This window comes from Podarcis filfolensis (assembly GCF_964270895.1).
Source record: "Podarcis filfolensis genome assembly, chromosome: 14".
NCBI lineage: Eukaryota > Metazoa > Chordata > Lepidosauria > Squamata > Lacertidae > Podarcis > Podarcis filfolensis.
The window spans coordinates 45,673,235-45,690,461 of record NC_139616.1 but is presented as its reverse complement, the minus strand read 5'-3'; the positions used below and the strand labels follow the sequence as shown (position 1 = coordinate 45,690,461).

General features: G+C 47.3%; 2 protein-coding genes across 2 annotated transcripts in view; both read right to left on the bottom strand.

The window, feature by feature from the left end:
- The window catches only part of SHMT1 (serine hydroxymethyltransferase 1), a 329,147-nt gene extending 323,468 nt beyond the window's left edge, over positions 1-5,679 (bottom strand). Inside the window, exon 1 of the mRNA XM_083585719.1 lies at positions 5,405-5,679. The gene's annotated coding sequence lies outside the window, so the exon portion shown is untranslated. The remainder of the gene's footprint in view (positions 1-5,404) is intronic.
- CACNA1H (calcium voltage-gated channel subunit alpha1 H) overlaps positions 1-17,227 on the bottom strand; it is a 365,872-nt gene that overhangs the window by 10,004 nt on the left and 338,641 nt on the right. The window contains exons 26-33 of the mRNA XM_083585513.1: positions 14,728-14,879; positions 13,883-13,992; positions 12,831-12,964; positions 11,547-11,617; positions 8,554-8,632; positions 6,618-6,739; positions 4,285-4,584; positions 2,496-2,651 (exon numbers count right to left, since the gene is read on the bottom strand). Of these exons, the coding sequence (XP_083441639.1) occupies positions 2,496-2,651; positions 4,285-4,584; positions 6,618-6,739; positions 8,554-8,632; positions 11,547-11,617; positions 12,831-12,964; positions 13,883-13,992; positions 14,728-14,879 (1,124 nt within the window). The remainder of the gene's footprint in view (positions 1-2,495; positions 2,652-4,284; positions 4,585-6,617; positions 6,740-8,553; positions 8,633-11,546; positions 11,618-12,830; positions 12,965-13,882; positions 13,993-14,727; positions 14,880-17,227) is intronic.

Genomic DNA, 17,227 nt, shown 5'->3' with positions numbered 1-17,227 from the left:
CCTAACTGCTGCACACATTTGCAATGCTTTTTTTTTTAACTACATGAAAATGCGTAGGCACCACACAAATTTCTCCAAATATACACATTTCTGTATGCAGCTGTGCCTAAGAAATCATTTTTCCCCCAAGCAATGTTCCTCTGTAAAATGCATTTGTGTAAGATATTTCCACTAATATAGGCTATTTTATTTTGGTACATGTTCTTCGGTTGACGCACTGCACTGCAAATTTCAGAGAAGTGCGAATTTCGAAGCGGAGTTGTGGGTCCGGTCAATGCATTGCTTTGGGAAGGGCGAATTTGGTATGTTCATGCCCTACCCAATGGCCAGTGCCAGTGGTGGCAAGTTTGGTTATTTGCCATTCATGAATGATGGAGGGGCTGCCTGGTCCCAGATCTAGTGCAATCCAACACTCAACTTATTGGCTGCTCTCCAGGTTCTTAGGAGATCTCTTGAGAGGGTGGAAGAAGAAGTAATCTGGTAGCAAGAAGAAGTAAACTGAAGAAGTAAACTGGTAGCAAGCTCTTATCGAGGCCTGGGCAAATGCAACCAACATTTCCAAGAGGTTGAAGAACCTCGAACCAGGTGCCAGGTTTGAGGGAACCCTGGGAAAGTTCTCTCTGGACCAATCACTGCATCCCGAATGATGTCCCCCACCCCCCGTGAGCATGCAAGGAAGCAGGGGCAGTAATAAGGACTAGACGCTTGACGTGGGTATGCTGGCGTAAATTGATGTTTGAGCTGATCCACCTAGGGTCTTCAAGGTGTTTCAGAGACCAGAGGAGGGGACTGCAGAATTAATCCATCGAGTTGTTTTTTCTGAAGAACAGACAAGCCCTCTGTTTGGCACTGAGGACCCCTACATAGGTGTCTTGCCTGAGGGTTTGCAAAAACCTTGAGTCGCTCCTGTGTGTGTGTGTGTGTGTGTGTGTGTGTGTGTGAGAGAGAGAGAGAGAGAGAGAGAGAGAGAAATAGAGAGATGGAATTTTGTACATAAGAGGTTCCACACTTTCTGCTGCTGTGTGTGACTACCTATGACAAGGAATTGGGGTTCTAGATCAGGGGTCAGCAAACTTTTTCAGCTCCTATAAAAAACCCAGTAAGACTGACTTCATAGAAAATATGATTACTTTGGGAAGCTTTAATGCAAAATATGCCGTTGTTTCTCTTTCACTTGTCTTGAAAGACCTACACTGGCACCCAGTACGTTTCCGAGCACAATTCAAAGTGTTGGTGCTGACCTTGAAAGCCCTAAACGGCCTTAGTCCGGTATACCTGAAGGAGCGTCTCCACCCCCATCGTTCTGCCCGGACATGGAGGTCCAGCTCTGAGGACCTTCTGTCAGTTCCCTCACTGCGAGAAGTGAAGTTACAGGGAACCAGGCAGAGGGCCTTCTCGGTAGTGCCACCTGCCCTGCAGAACACCCTTCCATCATATGTCAAGGAAATTAACAACTATATGACATTTAGAAGACATCTGAAGGCAGCCCTGTTTAGAGAAGTTTTTAATGACTGATGTTTTATCGTGTTTTTAATCTTTTGTTGGAAGTCTCCCAGAGTGGTTGGGGAAACCCAGCCAGATGGGCGGGGTACAAATAATAAATTATTATTATTATTATTATTGGCTCAGGGGTCGCACAACTCCATACCCTCCATTATTTCTCCTAAGGACCCCTCTCCTAAGGAAAAGGGAGGGGTCGTGGGTGGCGCTGTGGGTTAAACCACACAGCCTAGGACTTGCCGATCAGAAGGTCGGCGGTTCGAATCCCTGCGACGGGGTGAGCTCCCATTGCTCGGTCCCTGCTCCTACCAACTTAGCAGTTCGAAAGCACATCAAAGTGCAAGAAGGTAAATAGGTACCGCTCCGGCGGGAAGGTAAACAGCATTTCCGTGTGTTGCTCTGGTTCGCCAGAAGCTGCTTAGTCATGCTGGCCACATGACCCGGAAGTTGTACACCGGCTCCCTTGGCCAATAAAGCAAGATAAGCGCCGCAACCCCAGAGTCGGCCACGACTGGACCTAACGGTCAGGGGTCCCTTTACCTTTACCTTCAAGGTAAAGTGGGTTAATCAGAAACCTAGAAAATGGGGACACTTGGAGGGTCTGCCATGGCACGCCCTAAAAAACACAAATATGCCCAGAGGCCTAAAAAGGTTGGTGACCCCTGATGTAAGATAATTCTAATGCTTTCCATAGATATTGTTTTGCCTGTGCTTAACACACAGAGATAAAGTGACTTGCCCTTCCCATACATGCCCCCTTAACAGGAGCCAATTCCGTTTCCCATCTAAGTTGTATGCAAAACTGTCATGGACGGAAGGAAGTTGGGGGGAACAATCAAGGAAAGACACGAGGCCAGCAGCGCAAACTGTTTCTAGCTGCGAAGCCACAGAGAGAGGACAATGGCGCCATCACACCACCGCTGAGCTGCACAGCACTGAAGCACGATGGGAATAAAGGAATGCAGAAGCCACAGCGAGTTCCATACAATAGTCACCTTCGCCTCTCCGCCTGGGGCATTGTGGGAGGGTGTCAGGAGATGGCGGTGAGGAGAAGTGTGGAAGGACGCGGGCTCCATCAAGAGATCCTCCCCTCCCTCCAGCAGGTCTAAGTCTGGGATGGCTAGAGAGACACTCTCACAGCTCAGAGCCTCCTTCGGGGACAAAATTAAGGAGACAAAAAGGCATCAGCAGGTGGGGAAAAGGCAGTTCCAAGCATCTGCCCCCAGAAGTTGGGGGTGGACACTTCAATGCTCTTGGGGAGGGGGAAACATGACTTAGTTCTCCAGGCAGTGGCTCAGAGAGTGGAAGTGAATTTTGTGGGACAGACTCCCTTCGCCGTTGGTCAGGCTTTGGGGCCTAGTGGTGCCTAGTGGACAGAGCACTGGACTAAGACTGGGGAGCCCTGGGTTCAAATCCTTACTCACTGGGGGATGCCGAGCCGGTCAATCTCTCTCAGCCTAACCTACCTCACAGGGTTGTTGTGAGGACAACAGGCAAGGGGAATTGCATGCTCCTGAACTTCTGAAATCTAACATGGCTATCGAAAGAGCCATTAAGAGCAGCAGAGTTGGGGCAGGCAGATCATGTCTGCAATATGGGACATGATAAGGAGCTCTCCCACATATGAGAGTCCATGCAATGTAGCAGTTAGGACCAGGGAGAGCTGGGCACAAATCCCCAGAGGGTAACCTTGGACCAGTCACTGTCTTGCAACCTAGACTACCTCGCGGGGCAGTTGGGAGACTAGACTAGATGGACAGAGGGAGCAAGGTACACAACTTCTGGAGGAAGAATGGAACTGAAAAATGGTAATGAATAAAGAAAATGAATTTCAGTGGTGCTTGCCCAGGAAAGCTTCCCAGTTGATTGGTTATGAGTGGCACCAACCTTAGCATTTCCCATATCTTGGGTTGGTTCTGCTGGGATTCCTCAAACAAAACCCTAAAAAATTATGCAGCAGTCAAAACTGTGATCCCTGGGGGAGAGGGGTCACACTGAAGTGTGACAAACACTTTTCACTTATAGCTTCTGAAAACAGCAGCCGAATAATTGGGCATGTCACTGATGTTGTATGGCAGGACAGGACTGCTTGCCTCACCTCCATCCATCTATTGGAGGTGGTGGAATGTCTTAAAGTCGCTTACGTCATTTCGCTGGAGTTACTTAAGTGAAGATTAGTTGAATACAACACAGTGTTCTTACAAACGACACTGCGGGCAAATGTTATTGATATAAATCTGGCATGACAACCAGGAATGGTGGTCAGGGTCACAGGTGCAAATGATCCAGTTGATTTGTGCTCCAAACTTACCCCAAGCCCAGCCTCCAACTCCCCACACCCTCTAGAACAGTGGTTCTCAACCTGTGGGTCCCCAGATGTTTGGATTTGGATTTGATATCCCGCTTTATCACTACCCTAAGGAGTCTCAAAGTGGCTAACATTCTCCTTTCCCTTCCTCCCCGACAACAAACACTCTGTGAGGAGAGTGGAGCTGAGAGACTTCAGAGAAGTGTGACTAGCCCAAGGTCACCCAGCAGCTGCATGTGGAAGAGCGGGGAAGCGAACCCGGTTCACCAGATTACGAGTCCACCACTCTTAACCACTACACCACACTGGCTCTCATGTTGTTGGACTACAACTCCCATCACCCCTAGCTAGCAAGGCCAGAGCTCAGGGATGATGGGAGTTGTAGTCCAACAACATCTGGGGACCCACAGGTTGAGAGCCACTGCTCTAGAATGAGCTTTCAGAAATCTTGCCCATTGTTCTATTTTTCGCTTTACCAGTGCAGGATGCTTCAGCAGGAGGGGCGACCCTGGCTTAGAAGTGCCCTGGCCGCCATCAGGAACTCTGACTGGAGTGTTGACCCCCCTGGACATCTCCAGCTCGATCTCGGCATCCATCTCGGCGTCCTCCTTGGCCTCCTTGTTGCTTTCCTCCAAGTGCTTCATCAGGACAGCCACCACCACGTTGACCAGGACGAACTGGGCGATGAGGACAAACGTGACGAAGTAAACCGGGGAGATGATGGGCAGGTAGCTGAGGCAGTGCTTGTCGTCCCTGTGGCATTCCCGGAGTGTGTCCTGGGGAAAGGCAAAAACATAAGGAAATCCTGTAAGGGCAGTTTTGCTGCATCAAGCCAAGGCGGGTCCCTCATATGGAAGTGAGAGCTGGACCATAAAGAAGGCTGATCGCCAAAGAATTGATGCTTTTGAATTACGGTGCTGGAGGAGACTCTTGAGAGTCCCATGGACTGCAAGAAGATCAAACGTATCCATTCTGAAGGAAATCAGCCCTGAGTGCTCACTGGAAGGACAGATCGTGAAGCTGAGGCCCCAATACTTTGGCCACCTCATGAGAAGAGAAGACTCCCTGGAAAAGACCCTGATGTTGGGAAAGATGGAGGGCACAAGGAGAAGGGGACGACAGAGGACGAGATGACTGGACAGTGTTTTCAAAGCTACAAACATGAGTCTGACCAAACTGCGGGAGGCAGTGGAAGACAGGAGTGCCTGGCGTGCTCTGGTCCAGGGGGTCACAAAGAGTCGGGCACGACTAAACCACTAAACAACAACAACAACAAGTGCTGGCTGGGGGTGATAGAAGTTGTAGTCCAGAACATCTGGAAGACACCTGGTTGGTGAAGGCTGATAATGCCAATGTACTGGAAGAAGTGAGGATCACCAGTATCGAAGCAATGATTCTTCAACATCAACTTCATTGGACTGGTCTTGTTGTGCAATGCCTGATTATCGTCTTTCAAAGCAACTACTCTATTCCCAACCTAAAAATGGAAAGCGTAATGCTGGTGGTCAACAAAAGAAGTTTAAAGACTCTCTCAAGGCAAATCTAAAAAAAAAAAAAAAAAAGTAGTATAAACACCGACAACTGGGAAGCACTGGCCTGCAAGAGCTCCAATTGGAGAACAGCCTTTACCAAAGGTGTCATGGGCTTTGAAGACGCTTGAACTCAGGATGAAAGGGAGAAATGTGCTAAGAAAAGCACATGCTTGGCAAACCCTCACCATGATCAACTCCCGCCCGGAAACCTATGTCCCCACTGTGGAAGGACGTGTGGATCCAGAATCGGCCTCCACGGTCACTTACAGACCCACTTTTAAAACCGTGTTTATGGAAGACAATCTTACTCAGCTATGAGTGATCACCAAAGAAGAAGATCAATGCAACCAGCACTCTGAACCAGGACTGAAAACTACCTGGGAGCCAATGAAACTAAATCAGGAACAATACATTCACTTCTTTCTCACCTTAGACAGAATGCCCTTCCTGTTGAAATATGAGCCATCCCATCAGTATTGGCATACCACTGGCTCTTGAAGAGACTCCGGTTTCTGCAAGCATGGCTTCCTGATCTAATTATATTAATTTCTTTTTTAGCTTCTTTAATTGCTATGCTTTTTGACCGGCTTGCTTTAACAGGCTACTAGCCATGACTGCTATGTTCTGAAGGAAGTTATGCTTCTGAATGCCAGTTGATGGAAACTGCAGAAGGGGGAAACTGTGGTCAGATCCTGCTTGGCCACACTGAGAATAGTTTACTAGACTAGATGGGCCTGATCCAGTAGGCTCTTCTTATGTTCTCGCAATTATTGTAAATTTTAATTATGGATGTGTTTAATGTTTCGGTGGAATTGTTATATTGGGCACAGATTCTAAAACTGGTTTTGTACTTGTAAGTTGCTCAGAAGCCATTTTGGCACGTAAGCAGTACAGTCGCACCTTGGTTTTCGAACAGCTTAGTTCTCGAACGTTTTGGCTCCCGAATGCTGCAAATCTGGAAGTGACCAGTACGGTTTGTGAACTATTTTTGGAAGCCGAATGTCTGACGGGCCTTCCGCGGCTTCCAATTGGCTGCAGGAGTTTCCTGCAGCCAATCAGAAGCTGCGCTTTGGTTTCCAAACATTTTGGAAGTCAAACTGACTTATGGAAGCGATTCCATCCAACTTTCAAGGTATATAAATTGAGAAAAAGTGACAATGATAACTCTGATGGCTGAATCCTGTCGTGACCCTGAACCGATTCTCACGGTGATGTCAAAGTGTGGTGCCCAGAAATGAACCAGTTGGAGAAAAACAACACAGAGTGCTTTTCCTTACCTTCATGATCCCGTTCCAGTTGTCCCCCGTCGACACCCTGAAGAGGGTGAGGAAAGCCATGCCAAAGTTGTTGAAGGTCGCATGCCGGCTCAAGCCCTCGCAAGGGTTGTCCTCGCTGCAATCTGCGAGGGAAAGGGAGTGAAGACAAAACTGAGCCAGAATGTGAGTGTTGGAACAAGTTTGCTGTTGCTCCATCCAGCTAAGCTAACTGTGTGGCGTTTTAAAGACAAAGGATGTACTGGCAAGAGCTCTCTCCTCATTGCAAACCTGGAAGACTGAGCTTGGCATTTAGGGCACCCTCTAGACTGCAGGACCAGCTTGCCTGAGCACCCCATCCCCTGTAACCCCCAAAGGCCAATTCTGACTTACTAGCTCTATAAAGTCCCAGCCACAGAGTTTGCTTCTCAGTCTAAGCAACTTGTCTCTGCTATGGGGACAAGGGAGCATAGGAAGCTGTCCTATACTGAACCAGACCCATTGCTCCATCTAGCTCAACATTGTCTACACTGATTGGCAGGGCTCTCCAGGGTTTCAGGCAGGGGGCAATCTCCAGCCTTACCTGGAGATGCCAGGGAGTGAACTGGGGACCTTCTGCATGCAAAGCAGATGTCCTACCACTGAGCCACGACCATAATAATAATAATAATAATAATAATAATAATTTATTATTTATACCCCACCCATCTGGCTGGGTTTCCCCAGCCACTCTGGGTGGCTTCCATCAGAATATTAAAATACAATAGTCTGTTAAACATTAAAAGCTTCCCTAAACAGGGCTGCCTTCAGATGTCTTCTGAAAGTCTGGTAGTTGTTTTTCTCTTTGACATCTGGTGGGAGGATGCTCCACAGGGCAGGTGCCACTACCGAGAAGGCCCTCTGCCTGGTTCCCTGTAACTTGGCTTCTTGCAGTGAGGGAATGGCCAGAAGGCCCTCAGAGCTGGACCTCAGTGAATGATTTAGGGCTTTCAAGGTCACCACCAACACTTTGAATTGTGCTCAGAAACATACTGGGAGTCAGTGTAGGTCTTTCAAGACCAGTGTTATGTGGTCTCGGTGGCCGCTCCCTGTCACCAGTCTAGCTTCTGCATTCTGGATTAGTTGTAGTTTCTGGGTCACCTTCAAAGGTAGCCCCACATAGAGCGCATTGCAGTAGTCCAAGCGAGAGATAACTAAAGCATGCACCACTCTGGCGAGACAGTTTGCAGGCAGGTAGGGTCTCAGACTGCGTACCAGGTGGAGTTGGTAGACAGCTGCCCTGGACACAGAATTGACCTGCGCCTCCATGGACAGCTGTGAGTCCAGAATGACTCCTAGGCTGTGCACCTGGTCCTTCAGGGACACAGTTACCCCATTCCCTTAGGTTCCTGCTCTCTTGTTGCTGAACCTCCTGCTATCTTCCCTCGCTTCCTGCCTTGGAGCCTGAGACCCCTATCTTTTTTTAAAAAATCATTTTATTTATTCTAATGACAACAGGGACTTCAACAACACACAAGAAAACAAAAACAAAAAAGCCCAACCAAACTAAATGAATCTAAGCACAGTGTACTTTCATTCACATTCCTTGAAAAAAAGGGTATTTGTCAGACTTCAGTTCCCATCAGCCCCAAGTAGGACAGCCAATGGCCAGGGATGATGGGAGTTGTGGTCCGGCAATATCTAGAGAGCCACAGGTTCCCCATCCTTGCTGTAGATCAGCTAATCTCAGCCTTGGGTCCCCAGATGTTGTTGGACTACAACTCCCATTATCCTTGACCACTGGTCCTGCTAGCTAGGGATGATGGGTGTTGTAGTCCAACAAAATCAGGGGACCCAAGGTTGAGCAAAACTACTCTAGACAGTCAGATTGCCACATCTACATAGTCAGCAAGAGCAAAATAGGGAAAATGGGAGAGAGAGAGGGGGGGGGGAGATAGGGAAGGAAGGGGAAATAACTCACCTAACTTTCCAAACAACTCCACTCCCAGGGCAGCATAGATGAAAAAGAGGAGCATAAAGAGTAGGCCGAGATTCCCTACCTGTAAGAGAAGACAGTTAAAGAAGGGTCAGGCAAGTGGGGTGTGTGTGTGTGCAAGTAGAGAGGAACCATTGCATATCAAAGGCCAGTATTTCTGGTGTTTCTGTCTCTTGGTCACACTGAACTTTCTGCTCCCGCACACAGTAGTTATGAGGAAAGGAAACCCTCTTTCCAAACCAGACTGGGTCTGCATGCAGTCAACCTGTTAAGTTGTGGGTGAACATATCAGACGACACAGCGATTCTTCAAACAGCTCTTGTTTATTCACAGGCCAGAACTGAACTGAACTGAAGGGTTCAGCCAGCGTGCTTATATAGAGCTCCACTAGAATGCAACAGTAACCATTTTCTGTAACTATCCAATCACTGAATGTCACTTTCAATCCCTTATTTGCATATGTGGACCTGAGTGAAAACTATCTACAGTATCCCCCTGCTGGCCCAGGGTGAGAACTTCAGTACATAACACAATCTCTCCTCCACCCTTTTCATGCCCTTTCTGGTTCGGGGAGACAAGCGGGGAGGGGAGCTTGTCGCAGCAGGAGGGGGAGACACTTGTGACTCTTCACCAGCCTGACTCATCTCTGCCTCTTGGTTTCCTACCCTCCTGCTTCAGCTTCTGCCTCTGATTCTGGACTGCTCTCTGTCACAGACTCTCCCATCTCACTAAGCTCTGTTACCTCTCCAGCTTCCGACACTTTTTCCTCTCAGTCTGCCCCCTATTTTCCCTCTGACCACTCATTGTTTTCCCAACACCGCTCCCCGGGCTCTGAGCCTTCTTCCCTTGGTGTTTCCCCAGCCACCACTCCTCTACGTCCAACCAGTCCATGACATCCTGGCACTTTTTACACCCTCCTTGCAAAGGATTCCAGTTGCATGGGATCGACTGCTCCCATGTGGGTCCCTACTGCAGATGTGAGACCGTAACAGGTCAAAGCGGCTCCCAGGTTGCTGGACGCATGTGCAAAAGGGGCCCCTTGCTGCCAGGATCAGGCCTACAGTGGGGAAAATAATCCCCAAGTCGGCTCCTGTTCTGCTCGCCATCTGGAAAATTATGCAAGTGGGTATTATCCTATCACAAATAATCACCATCCCTTGCTCCTCTGCCTTCTGGCTCATTTCAGAAAGCCACAAATGACTGGCTTCCCACTGGGAACCATCAACTGAAGAGATGGGCGGAGAGCTGGCTTGAAAATATGACTCTTTAGCGGTGGCACATGGCACATAAGGGGGTGGGGGGTGGAATGATTTTCTTCCTGACTCCGAGTATGCAAAGTCAGGGTGAAATTTGCCTTGGGCACAACTATGTGCATTCTGAGCTTGAGGGAATAAAAAAAAAAGAATCAAAATTCAATCCTGAGAAAGTCTGCACCCAGCTTAAATGATGCAAAGTACACATACCATCTGATTTGCATATATTAAGCTGCAGTGGTGGTCAGGGCAGGCGGGATAATATATGCCCCACCCTCATTTCCAAACTAGGGATTGGTGAACTCCACACCAGGGGAGGCTTGATGTTCATATAAAGGACTTGGGACCCCTGGGAAAATTGGATTTCCCAGGGTCCCTGGAAACAGATGCAGCTTAGCAACATTCCAGCAGCTAGCCAGGAAGAGAGGTGTCCAGTGAGACCTTCACATGAAGCTGTTCCTAAAAGCACAGCTCTTATAATAGCATGACTCCTCATTGGTTTAAATGTCTCTCGCCAAGTACTTGCAAGAATTCGAGGACATATTTCAGTCAGTTTTTTGGGGGCAGGGGAAAGACATTTAGAGAGATTTATTTTTTTTAAGAAATTGGGTCCTCCCTTAAAGAGGGCATGTATTGTGGTGAGACCTGGAAACCGACACCCTATGTTGTGGGTGGGTACGATTGGTCAGCCACAACACCCAGTTGGTAGGTCCCTCGAAGCTGGGTGCGATCTGGCCAATGGGACGCAGTCCAAATGGTTCGAGGGACCTATTTATGCCCATGCACGTGACCCAGAGCTTCCTCTTTCGGCGTGTGCATTTGGAAAAACCCGCCCACCTCTCCCTATTTTTTAGGGCTTCGCGCTTGACCTTGCTATGCCGTCGTGTGTCGTCTGTCGTTGGGACAGGGGCACGGCAGGAATTTTCCCCACTTGGCTGATTGGCTGGTGCCATTTGGGTTTCACCTGCCGTGTAGCAAATCGTCACAACTTGTAAAGTTGCGGATAGGCTCTGGTTCAGGTGATGGGGATGGGGGAACGCTCTCAGCATCCCTATGTGAAGGGTATTACGTTAAAGGAATCCAGGGACTCAATGGTTTGGTCAACCCCTGAGAGGGAGTTGTGCCCGTGCCTGAGTCCAGGGGGACATTTGGGTGGCAGAGTTAGCCTGTCCCCAGCTTTCTGCTTTTCCAGGTGTTCACACTTGGCTGACCTATGCTGGAATCCTGGGTCAGTGCTACCTGCATGGCAGGAAGCTAGTCGAACCAGAGCCTATGCAACCAGTCACTTTCTGTAATCAATAAAGCTGTGGCCTAAATTCTGCCAAAAACCAAAACCAAAATTTGAGTCAAACGTGAATTTATTTAGGGGGGAGGTTTCTGGATCTGAACATGCAAAAAACCTGAGAGTAATGCGGTCTCTTTTTATCACTGCATTATTCATATTCTAAATCTAAACCCCACCACTCCAGCCAGTCTATGACAATGGTATATCCCAAAGGGTTCTGAGTCAGCATTTTTACACAATAGCGGCATTTAAACCCATTGTTACGGAACCGCTGCAGAACTTTCCAGTTCTGTGCTCATGGAAGTTCCTGGTCTACAGTTTTAGAAAATGCTGTTCAGGTGGTCCCTCCTTTTTTTGGGGGGGGGGAAGATCCCACAAACCCACATTCCCAGAGAATAAAACAAACCAAAGCCGGTTCATTCTGGTGCTGGCAGGCTTACCTGCGGGAGGGCTTGGACCACTGTGTCCAGCAGTGCCCGCATCCCTGTGGCCATTTTGAGCAGCTTCAGTACTAGAAGGGAAAACAAAAGGGTCAACAAACAATGGAGCCTCCATTGTTCTTCAAGTGTACCTTAAAGAACAAAATGTCCTAGACAAACCATGGTGCAGGCCTGCTGCGTTCTTGCTCTGGGGATATCTAGCTGGTCATTGTTGGGGATGGGATGCTGGACCAGATACCCTGCCTTTGGACCTGCCCAACAGGGCTCACTTTAAGTTCCCTAACAATTCCACTAAAAGTGAAGAAGGTTAATTCTGTCCGAGGAAATAACAGATGGGAGAGAACCACCTTGGGCGCCAGGGCTGGTAGTCAGTGCTGTGCTATTTCAAAGTGTTGGTGCTGACCTTTAAAGTCCTAAACGGCCTCGGTCCTGTATACCTGGAGGAGCGTCTCCACCCCCATCGTTCAGCCCGGACACTGAGGTCCAGCACCGAGGGCCTTCTGGCGGTTCCCTCATTGCGAGAAGTGAGGTTACAGGGAACCAGGCAGAGGGCCTTCTCGGTAGTGGCGCCCGCCCCGTGGAACGCCCTCCCTTCAGATGTCAAGGAAATAAGTAGCTATCCTATCTTTAAAAGACATCTGAAGGCAGCCCTGTTCAGGGAAGTTTTTAATATTTAATGCTGTACTGTTTTTAACATTTGATTGGGAGCCGCCCAGAGTGGCTGGGGAAACTCAGCCAGATGGGCGGGGCATAATAAATAAATAAATAAATAAATAAATAAATAAATAAATAAATAAATAAAATAATTATCCTACCCAGGGCGAGGTGTTTCTCAGTCAGGCAAAGTACTCATCTGAAAAGCTGCCTCCAGGGTATACCCTTTGACTGAGGACATGTCTATAGCTCCCATCAGCCCCAGACAGAATATGGCGAGTGATCTGGGATCTGCCATCCCTGTTTCAGGGAGCTCGGTGGTAGAGCACACCCTTTCCATGAAGAAAGGATTCTCCTCTGACAAGTAGCCCTGGTAGTCCTCCAGAAGCAGTTAGACATCCCAGACCACTCGCCATATTCTGTCTGAGGCTGATGCGAATCAGAGTGCAGCAACAGCTGGAGGGCCACAGCTGCCCTAACCCTGGAGTAGACAATATGGGCTGAAGGCTCCAATCCTATACAAGCGTACCTGGGAATAAGTCCCATTAAACTCTGCAGGGCTTACACTGTAAACAGACCCCGGCTGGCTTCCTATACACACAGGAGCACCTCACCAGACCCCAGATTTACCTCTAGCAATTCTGAGCACCCTCATGATGCGGATGATGGTGGGGTTGATGGGCAGAGCGGCGTTCATCTCAATCTCCTCCAGTGTGATGCCCATGATTGACAGCAGGACAATGGCAAGGTCCAGTTGGTTCCATCTAAGAGGGTAGACATGGGAAGACAGAATAACAGGTGGTAATAACAGTTGAGATTTGCAGAACTGCAAGGTAAATTTCTAGTCTTAAACCAAACACCTTGATGAATAGAAAAGTATGCCAGTATAACATGGATGGAAACAAATATATACCTCCTGCCTCTTTCTATTACCACTTTCTATCTGTTTTTTTCTGGCATCTCTCTGCCTTCCTCTCTGTCACTCTTGCTAAGGGTCCAAACTGATTGCCCACGGGTAGCTTTCAAAATTACCCCAAGGGCCACACAAAAATAGACAAGCAGCCCACTCCTGGTGTAAAACAAGCATACCCATTTTTCACTTTAGATGGATTTTAAATGACTCTTGAGGTGCCTTTCAACCCAACAATTCTATGTTTCTATGACTTCATCAGCAACAATGTCAGCCCGGACACTGAGGTCCAGCTCTGAGGGCCTTCTGCTGGTTCCTTCACTGCAAGAAGTGAGGTTACAGGGAACCAGGCAGAGGGCCTTCTTGGTGGTGGCACCTGCCCTGCGGAACACCCTTCCATCAGATGTCAAGGAGATAAATAACTATACAACTTTTAGGAGACATCTGAAACAAGCCCTGTTGTATAGGGAAGTTTTTAATGTTTGATGTTTTAATCTGTTTTATATTTTGCTGGAAGCCACCCAGAGTGGCTGGGGCAATCCAGCTGGATGTGTGGGATATAAATAATAATTTAATAATATTGTTAAAATTAAGGGTCAACCAAACTGAGTCCAAGACTGGGGGTTGGCTGTTTGCTCAAGCACTCATGCTGCTCATCCAACAAACAAAACTGCCCTATTTGTTCCCACCTGTACCCAATTTGGGCCACAGACAATGCTCCGGGGCTTCCCCCTTCCCCTCCTCCAGTCTAGAATGGAATAAAGCTTCTAACCTGTCTTTGAAGAATCTCCGAAACCCAAATGCTACCAGTTTCATCACAGCTTCAAACACAAAGACAATAGTGAAGACGTAGTTGCAGTATTTCAGGGCTTCATCCAGTGACTGCAAGGAATGAAAAGCAGGTGTTACGGAGGTGTTCCCTGCAATATTTAACTTCCCCCACACAGAATGCACATGGGCAACGAGTTCAGCTCTTTCCCCCTGATCCTGCACAGGCCAAACTAGATGTTAGGGACAATCAGGGGTGGGGAAGCTTTCTCATTCTCTTCTGGGCAGCCTTCCAGGGAGTCACATGCCAGTGCCTGCAGCACAAAGGTAAAATTCACCCACTTTTACTTCTGGCTCTGTGCGCCCCTGGCATGTGGTCCCTGGAAGGTTGCTCAGGCTGAAAAGGTCTCCACAACTTCCTGTATTCTGACTGGCAGTAAGCACCCACTAAAAGAGCCTTGCTATCTGAAATACTTGCTGAACGAGAGAGCCTGGGAATTGGGATTTTCTGCATGCAAAGGAAGTGCTCTAGCACTCAAGAAAGGCATGTTGTCCTTGAAGAATTATTGTAAACAGGTCAAAACGTTAGCAGGACTACAGTAAATCCAGCAGTATAAAATAAGTAGAGATAAAATGAGAAAGGGGGGGGGGGAATACATGGAGTAATTAGAAGATAACCAAAAGGAACCATGGAAGGGCAGGGCAGTCAATGATCAATGTATTGTTGCATTGGTTAATGTATAAATGTGGGAAATTTGAAACAGAAGAATTATAAAATTAAGAAAGAAAGAAAGAAAGAAAGAAAGAAAGAAAGAAAGAAAGAAAGAAAGGAAGGTGTGTTGTCCATACCTTGGGTTGGTTGAAATGCTCCATTGACATGGTGATGACATTGACTCCGATGATGAAGGTGATGAAAAGGTCTAGGTAGTGACTGGTGCAGAGCATGTGAATGTACTTCCGGGCAGGCGAGTAATCAGCATAGTATGGCCGCCGCTGGGCTTCTGCAGAAAGAGGCAATGGAATACACAGCCATTAGCGCTGTTCTCTGTATTTTGGGGTGCAAGGCATGCTGGCAGGGACAGCCACATGATTTCCCTGCAGGTGGGTGTATTCAATGACTCAAATGCCTTTTTTTGGGGGGGAGGGGGATACAGCTGAGAGTTTCAGGGAGAAATGGCACGTCTCAAGCCCACCACGTAAGGGACGCAAGGAACAGCAAAGTATTTTGGAGAAATACGCCACCCACAAAGAAATTAAGCACGTCTCTGTCATACTCCAGAATTATTGCATAGGGGGAGAAGGTCTCAGGGTTGCCCTGATCAAAAATCACAGGTTGGTCAAGGCTGGTGCTAATCTTCTGAGACCTTTCTTCCGTGTTATTATTTTAAAAATAAAAATAAAAACACAGACACAGATCTTCTTGTGAAGTTTGCTTCTTGTGTTGGTTTTAAGAAGAGACACTCAGCCATCCCCAGACCCATCTGTTTTTTTGTTTTTGTTTTAAAAAACATAGCAATTGCCTTGCTGGATTCATGAAGGATAAGACTATCAAGAGCTAATAGTCACGATGGCTGTATGCTACCTCCAGGATCAGAAAGCAAAATTCCTCTGAATCTCAGCTGTGGGGGATTGTGAGCAGAAGGGTACTATTGTACTCATGTTCTGATTGTGGGCTTCCCATCGGCATCTTGCCCTGTACTGCACTTTGAAGTCCCAAATCAGGATTATTATTTTTACTGTATTTACTCGTATCAAATGCTCACTTTTTTTTTGGCCAAATTACGTCACGAAAATTAAGGTGTGCATTAGATTCGATGGCACATTCCCATTCACCAGCAAATACCTTTTTGGGTTTCAAGGTTCTGAAAATTAAGGTGCACATTAGATTCGATAGCGCATTTGACTTGAGTAAATACGACACTTAAAACACCTGCTGAAATTTAAAAAGTATTCATCAGGTGCAATAACAAAAACAGGGAAGGGGGCCTGTTTGATCTCAGCCAGGAGGGAGTTGCACAGAGCTGGGACTTCAATACTGAATTCATGTCTCCTGGTGAATACGAGACGTGCATCTGAGTCATAGGAGAACCACTACCAGGGGTGCAGCATAATTTTCTGTGGATGTATGTTCTGATGCAGAATCTTTTTTTTATATAATGATTTTTTTATGTTCCACTTTGTATGCTTAAAAAACATTTTATGATCAATACTGGGTTTTTCTTGGTGGTTTTTATTAAGAACTCAAGAAGAGCCTATATCAGGCTAGTGCCAAAAGCAGGGCCTCAGTGCAAGAGCAACTTTCTGCTCCTGTGGTTTCCAGAAGCATTGCTGACTATGGAGGCAGAGAATAGCCTCCATGGCCTTCTCCTGATTTTCTACAATCCTTTTTAATAGCCACCCATGTCCATTATGGCCTGGAAGATGCCCAGAGAACATTGCCATTGGGTGGCATCTAAATGCTGTTGATAATAAAGAAATACCGTATTTTTTGCTCTATAAGACGCACCAGACCACAAGACGCACCTAGTTTTTGGAGGAGGAAAACAAGAAAAAAAATATTCTGAATCCCAGAAGCCAGAACAGCAAGAGCGATCACTGCGCAGTGAAAGCAGCAATCCCTCTTGCTGTTCTGGCTTCTGGGATAGCTGCGCAGCCTGCATTCGCTCCATAAGACGCACACACATTTCCCCTTACTTTTTAGGAGGGGAAAAGTGAGTCTTATAGAGCAAAAAATACGGTACTATGGATCTTGAGAGCTGGAAGATGCGGAGGCAGCCAAACATATAAAGAAAAACAATGAGGCGTAAGACTCAAATTGGGCCACTGTAAGAACTGGGGCCCGAGTTTATTGTTTTCCTCTTCCCTCTTCATTGCTTTTTCCTTTTGTATCTTTTTTTTCCAGGAGGAAGGCACTGTCATCTTTTATTTTTTTAAAAAATGACCTGCAAACCATTTCTGGGAACATTTTCAGCTAAAGAGCAAAAGTAAAGATTCTTTCAAGAAACAAGCAAACTCCTTGAGCTGCCCTTGCGGCTGTGGTCCCCGGCCCTTGCCCTTTCGAGTGCTTTCCAGCTGACGTTAATGCTGCAGATTGTTTTGCTGATGCAAAAGACAACCGGATCAGAATGTACCAGCTTAAATAATCAGATCAAAAGGAAACCAGATTGGCTGGTGACCCTTCAGCTATTAATCTCCCCCAGTCCTCTCTTGATGGCTAAAAAGGACGTTTCAAATGTCTTTTGACCAGGGTCACCCATGTTTCTCCCAGCCAAGCAATCTGAAAGCAAAGTAGAAAGCAAATGTTTTTTTTTTTCCTTTTTCTGGCTGGGTGGATTCTAGCTCTCAACGT